At 44.1% G+C, this 6,649-nt stretch overlaps 2 protein-coding genes across 2 annotated transcripts in view; one reads left to right on the top strand and one right to left on the bottom strand.

Annotated features, from left to right (window-relative positions):
• LOC103353985 (general transcription factor IIF subunit 2-like) overlaps positions 1-445 on the top strand; it is a 50,450-nt gene extending 50,005 nt beyond the window's left edge. The window contains exon 8 of the mRNA XM_008277202.1: positions 182-445. Coding sequence (XP_008275424.1) covers positions 182-316 — 135 coding nt within the window. The 3' untranslated portion in view covers positions 317-445. The remainder of the gene's footprint in view (positions 1-181) is intronic.
• A 1,063-nt stretch (positions 446-1,508) lies between these two features.
• On the bottom strand, positions 1,509-5,241 carry tpt1 (tumor protein, translationally-controlled 1). The gene is made up of 6 exons (XM_008277203.1): positions 5,115-5,241; positions 4,461-4,534; positions 3,382-3,569; positions 3,126-3,231; positions 2,253-2,369; positions 1,509-1,979 (listed from the first exon to the last, which is right to left on the bottom strand). The coding sequence occupies exons 1-6, from the start codon at positions 5,140-5,142 to the stop codon at positions 1,977-1,979; spliced, it is 516 nt and encodes a 171-aa protein (XP_008275425.1). The 5' UTR covers positions 5,143-5,241; the 3' UTR covers positions 1,509-1,976.
• Positions 5,242-6,649: the final 1,408 nt, after the last annotated feature.

Consider the following 6,649-nt stretch of genomic DNA (forward strand, 5'->3'; position numbering starts at 1 on the left):
CTGATTAAGTTCTGATAAATAAAAAGTAAGTGTGCTGAGGAGAACTCAATCGCTGCTGTCTTGTTTTTTACACAGGTAGAGTTTTTTGTTCTGGTATATTAAATCCACAATAACATGAAGCACGTGTGCATAGACACATCCACATGTCATGACCTGTAGCTGTTTCTACTGTCTGCTGCAGACCTACCTGAAAGAAATAATGCGAGAAATCGGGACGTACAACAGCAAAGGAGCTCACAAAAGCACCTGGGAGCTGAAGCCGGAGTACCGACACTACCACTCAGCCGAGGAGGAGGAGGAGACGCAGACCTCGTGAAGCAAACCTTCGACGTAAAGGAATAAAGATGGCGAAGAATTCTGGGTTTTCAGTTTGTAATCTTTAAGTTGACGTTAAAACTAAAAAGTCTGCTGTGCACGGGCCAAACGTTCACATAAATAAACGTGTATTGATGGATTTCCGGCTGTTTGATTTCATTGAGTATCTAAAAACAAAACATAGTGACAAGCAAACATCATTATCACGTTGAGGAGGAACCTGTATAAGAATCTGCAGCCACAAATGTGTTGTCAATCAAGTGTGGCACATTGCAGTCTACGCACATACACAACAGGGTGTGTGTGATTGTATAATTGGTCTTTACTTGGCAGCTTCTGTGCCTTTAGCACACAGAACAGTTGTGTTGGTCTTTTTCAAACACTGTTGGATTCATTGCTTCATCGTGGCCCAGTTCGAGAAGTTATTAGTTCCTCCTGTGAAAAAGCTGTTTCACCGCAGACTTCATGCACATCAGGTATAAGTCTGTGATGGCATTTTTATTTTTATGTGTTTTCAGCAGACTCAGCAAGTCAAAAATTAAAGAGCAAAATGGTGCATTTCTCGTTAGGTGTTACTATGGCAACTGTGATTCACGGGGCAGAAATCTGCTGCCTCCGACCGCACCCCAACTACAGGTGAACGTGTCGACAGGTGTTCATCCGTTGTCTAAAGCACACGTCTGTGACAGCAGCAGTTCCTGATTTTCCTTTTTAAATGAAGATGTATGAAGGACAGCAGCCACCAGGTCATAAAGTGTGAACCAATCATCACCTCAGTCTTCACATAACTACGTATGTCACTGCTGCTGTCGTGAACTTGACGTTCCTTCTCTGAACACCTTTCAGTCTTAGTGGATTATTCAGCCGTCACTGTCGAAGCCGTCACCAGGTGTCAGGAGTTATTTTAGTTGCCGGCACACATTTCTCTGCCCTGAGGTTCTTCTAAGCGCCTCATGTGGCCTTAACTGAACTCATCATACTATCGTAACCTTTGAAACAACTAAGTCAGAACATCTGTCAACTAGCCTGCTGTTATGTACAGAAATAAGATTAACAGCCTAATGGGCCACAGCCTGGTGCACGTAAAGGTCCAGAGTTGGTTTAACGTGTTACAGGTGTGATTAATCAGCTTTTAAAGAAACAGAATTAAAGACAAACTATTCCAGAATCCTCAAAAATAAAGAAACTGAAGGTAGTGGTAGTTCATTTTATTGTCAAATTAAAACAGACGTCATTGACCTGTAGATGGAATCTCATTTAATGGAACCCAAACACAAAGAGGAGGTCTGGAGATGTTAACCGGCGTGGAGCGTTGCTATAAGAGTACACCGACAGACGGGGAGAAAAATGACTTTTTTTTCTGTCAAAGTCAGAGCTTCACTCACTGTCCTGTCTGGTAGCTTCAATCGCAAAAACTAGGCCAATCCTGGGACACAAAAAAAAATAAATCAAACACTGCAAAGGCTGAAAAGAAAAGTTTAAAACTATTCAGTGATCGATCACGTTTGATTTCTCCGGCTTTGGGAGTAGTACTGTGGGCCGTAATGTGAATACTTTTAAGAAATTGAACAAGGGCGTATCCGTTCAGGTATGATGCAAAGTCGTGCTCCTTCAGTCTGCTTGTGGGCCGTTTGGAAAGTAGCAGATGTAGTTCCTGGTAGTTACTGTGAGAAAGAGGAAGACGTGTCACACTTTGTCCACCAACCTTGAACAGCTGAACAATATACATGCTTCTATACAAAACATGGAAGATTCATATTTATTAGAACAACTGGACAAGCTCACATCTTGTGACTACAGCTACATCACTGATCTAGTCTCATGTTATCAAACCAGTAATGTAAAAATAATGAGTCTCTCTGCTGCCAAATCACAGAAACATGAGCCCATCTCGCTCAGCAGACGGGCTAATGTAAGTTTCTACACACAGTACTTACACATTTCTCGATTTCCAGACCGTCTTTGATGAAAAGCATGTATGGGGTGATGCCGTCCTCGCGGAAATCCAGCAGGCCCACAGCGCCGTCTGGGTTCATACTCGATCCTGTGAAGAACTGCAGGGAAACAGACTATTAGCTCAGCGTGCAGGGCTCCAGGCCAGCTTTCTAAGTTGGTCATCGGCAGGAAACCTATCAATACACAATAACTTCACCAATGTGCCCGTAACACGTCCCAATACAGGCTGCTGATGAAAACAAATCACTTTATCATCATGCGCCGTTATCTACGAGCAAAGTTTACGAGCGGAACGCATATTTAAATGCAAACACCACAGCTGATCGTGCTCATATAACGGTGGAAAGCCAAAATCATGTCATCATCATTTAATTTTGCAGCCCAGTTATTGTCATTGTAATTAAAAGCACCATTTTTTCCCCTTTCGGTCTACATCTCCCTGCACCCCGATCAGCAGGTCTGTCTCAGTCTCCCTCTTCAGGCTCCCCTTTCTTCATTTTGTTTTTTAAATAAATCAGCCACAGATTACTAGATCTTTGGAACGTGCTGGACAGACTGAAAGAGCCAAGGAAGAAATACCAGTACCACCTTCCACCACTGTGGCTTCCCACGCTGATCATCACTCACTCACATGAATGAATTTTAACTTGCATCCTCTGAATAAAAGGCAGCATATTGGTACAGATCTTGGTGTGTTTTAAAGTGATGTTTAAGATAATCAGCTATAATCACCATGGTGCTGTCAGCCAGGTTTACAAAATGGGTTTGTAAACCAGCACACTCCATTGTTTGTCACTGGTTTGACCCCTGTTGTCCATTGTAAATTACTTTTGACTCAACATGTGTACAGTTACCTGGTAGTTCTTGAAGTTTGCCAGAATGGTCTTGGCTCCTAGTTGGGCTTCTGTCATGAAGGACTCCACTCGGTCTGGTTCGGATTCTTGTAGGCTGGTCTTAATACTGGACACAAGAGTGAAATGTTTTTAATGGTTCGTCTGCTAATACCTACACTCAAGGTACCAGTTGGCAAACTACAGAGCCAACACCTGCAATTACTTCAAATCTGAACATCTCTTCTCTTCTCATTGAGCCTTTAGCAGTAATACTCACGCCTTCATATAGCCTTTCAAGTAACCCTGGAATCCCTTCTTGTCAAAGCAGGTCTCTTGCAGATTGTGGTTGAGGACGATGTCCACACCAGAGACAGAGTTTGTGTCGTTGCACTCCTGAGCTTCTTCAGCAGAAGCATTGCCTCCAATTAGAGAATCATCAATCTCTCCTTCGGTCCGAGTGACGCTCTGGACACGTCAAGCAGAGGAGCAAAAACGACAGACACAAGAGAGGAAACATCAATTTATGGTGCACCGCTGTGAAAATACGATACATGGTGAAGCATCTGATGGGCAGGAGAGAGTAGCTGTAGGGTCAGTGTCATGTGACCACGTTGCTATACAGCTGGCTCAACGGTGAGGGAATCAGCTTCACGTTTCTATTAAGATGAGGACAAACTTGCTGAAAATAAACCCTGGCGTTTGAATCTGTAATGCCTACTACCGGTGTCTGGACATTATTGTTGCTTACAGGAGGGAAAGAAAAGAAAAGGTTCAACAAGAACTCTGTAGGCACCAGAATTTTTTTTTTTTTTTTAAGAAAAGCACATGTCTGTGAACAAAACCTCAGTTTCAAACGGCAATATTCAGCAAATCACAGCACAGGTCTGGCTGAACTCTGCCGAGTGCTTCAAGCAGTCGAGTTAGTTCCTCTCCTGTGATTCATCCTACCAGCAGTGATGTCATCTATAGAAAATGCCATTTATTTTTTTCCCACACAACTTAATGAAAATGAATCAGTGAACTTCCCCCCCCAACATACAGCACTGTAACTGTAATACACTACACGTCATTTTTGAGTCCTGCCTATTCCACGTCATAGTTGTGCTGTTTTCATAGAGATGCAGGACTTTACAAAAGAAAGTGCCAGAAACTGGAGTTCAGATGGTTGAGCTGTTTAGTCATCAGGGTGTTTTATGTGTTGGATGTGATCCAATGACACCGGATCACAAGCGCCATAGTAGGAAACTTAATGGAGACGGTGCCAGGAGCAGAACCAGGTTCATCAGAATACACAGGAGCCCAGCTTTAGGCCGAACCTCCCGGCTCCAACCATACCGCTGTGTGCTGATAACTCACCTTTCCTTCGACTTCGATGAAGAATCCGTTCGCAGACTCCGTGATTTTGTAAATATCAGAGAACATCTCATCATCTGTAGAAGAAAGTACCGATTAAAGCATTTACTTAACAAAAAAACTCTTCATCCAGGCTAACATCTGGTTGTGCTAAACTAAACTGGAAGTCGCGATGTGTAGCACTTTGCCGACCAAGCACTGCTAATGCTAACTCTAGAAAATTCGGCCAAACAAAAATAACACGGTAGCTAATCGCTACACGACGCTGGAAGTCCACATTCAGGGCGCTGCTTCAGCATGACGAACCCTCACATGAATATCCCGAACCATCGGCCCGTATCGTATCACCCCATCGAGCGGTGGTCGCTATGACTCGGTGTACTTTTCACATTTACACACTTTTCGCCCCCGGCTAGAAGCTAACGGAGCGCAGAATCACCGGCTAGCCGACAGGGTGGCTAACACTCGCTAAACTCTGTCTGAATAGAGTTTTTGACTAGCATCTGGCTAACGCTAACTTGCCAACGACGTTAACACGAGTTTGCTAGGTAGCCTAGCTAACGGTCTTCTATAAAATCATAACACAGGCAAAATAACTAAAGCGACGGTGCCGCCCCTCAGTAAACATGAAACACAACACGAATGGTGACTACTTACTTGTGATCTTGCACTTGTAGATGATCATTTTTGCTGCTTCGATGTTAAATCTTCCGGAGAAAGAGCGCAGGCCAGCCGCCCCAACAGCACAGGAGAGGGAAAAGAACGATGAGGCCGCGAGGCGCCGGATTTACATCCTCCTGACGTCAGCATGACTCGACCCCGGCAGGAGCTCTGCTGCCCCCTCATCCGGTGGCCCGAAGTGGTACTGCACCACCCACGAGCATACTTCTTTGTTTGAACTTTTCATTAGGAAATGGTGCGTGTTAGTTCCTACTTGGCTCCAAGTTTATTTACTTCGTGGTCTGAATATGAAATGTTCTTAACATCAACAAAAATACTTTTATCAGAGAATACATGCACCTAATAAGAGTTTAAATAGTTTGAATAATAATGGTAAAACCCTTCTGAATACTGATTTCTATAAATTAAATGATTAATTCAAATATTACAGTAAAGACTTTACAATGTTTTTTTAATTTTATTTTACACAAATTTACCAGGCTTGCTGAATATAGGGCTGAGACCCTACAAACTTATTATATCATACCAATATCCATCCATCCATCCATCCATCCATCCATCCATTTCCTTCCACTTATCTGGGATTGGGTCACGGAGGCAACAGATGAAGCAGTTCATTACAGACATCCCTCTCCCCAGCAATGCTTTCCAGTTCTCCCTGGGGGATCTCAAGGCATTCCCAGGCCAGCTGAGAAATATAATCCCTCCAGCGGTTTCTGGGTCTTCCCCAGGGTCAACTCCAGGGTGGACGTGCTGGGAAAACCTCCAAAGGAAGCCTCCCTAGATTCATCTGAATCAGATGTCCAAACCACTTTAACTGGCTCCTTTCAACGCCAAGGAGCAGCGGCTCTACTCTGACCTCCCTCCAGATGTCAAAGTTTCTCACCCTATCTCTAAGGCTGAGCCCAGCCATCCTGCAGAGGAAACTCATTTCAGCCGCTTGTACCTGCAATCTGGTTCTTTTGATCACTACCCAGAGCTCATTACTATAGGGGAGGTTGGCACATCGATGGACTGGTAAATCGAGAGCTTTGCCTTGTGGTTTAGCTCCCTCTTTACTGCGACCGTCCAGTACAATGAATGTTGCCTGTCCATCTCACACTCCATTTTCCCATCACTCGTGAACAAGATCCTGAGATACTTAAACCCCTTTCGCCTAAGGAAGCAACTCCCCCCCCCACCAGCTCAAGTTCCTTGTCCGCCAGTGACTTGACGTTCCACGTCACCACAACTAGTCTATGCCACCAGGGGGCCCACTCCCGCCTGGTGAACATAGGATCCAACCCTGCTTTACAGCCCTGTGGGTGGTGGCCCTGTGTTACTTCTTTGGCCTGTGCCCGACTGAGCTCCACGGGGCCCAGACGCTCTGTGGCGAGCTATACAAATTATACAAATTACGCAAGCAATTAAAATATTAAGACCCTACAATATTTTACATAATGCAAATTAACGTATTTATCATTGTTAGGTATAAGTATTAAATGTACTGAGACTTAAAAGAAAAAAATCAA

Source organism: Stegastes partitus, unplaced genomic scaffold (genome assembly GCF_000690725.1).
Source record: "Stegastes partitus isolate 25-593 unplaced genomic scaffold, Stegastes_partitus-1.0.2 Scaffold91, whole genome shotgun sequence".
In the NCBI taxonomy this organism is placed as follows: Eukaryota; Metazoa; Chordata; class Actinopteri; family Pomacentridae; genus Stegastes; species Stegastes partitus.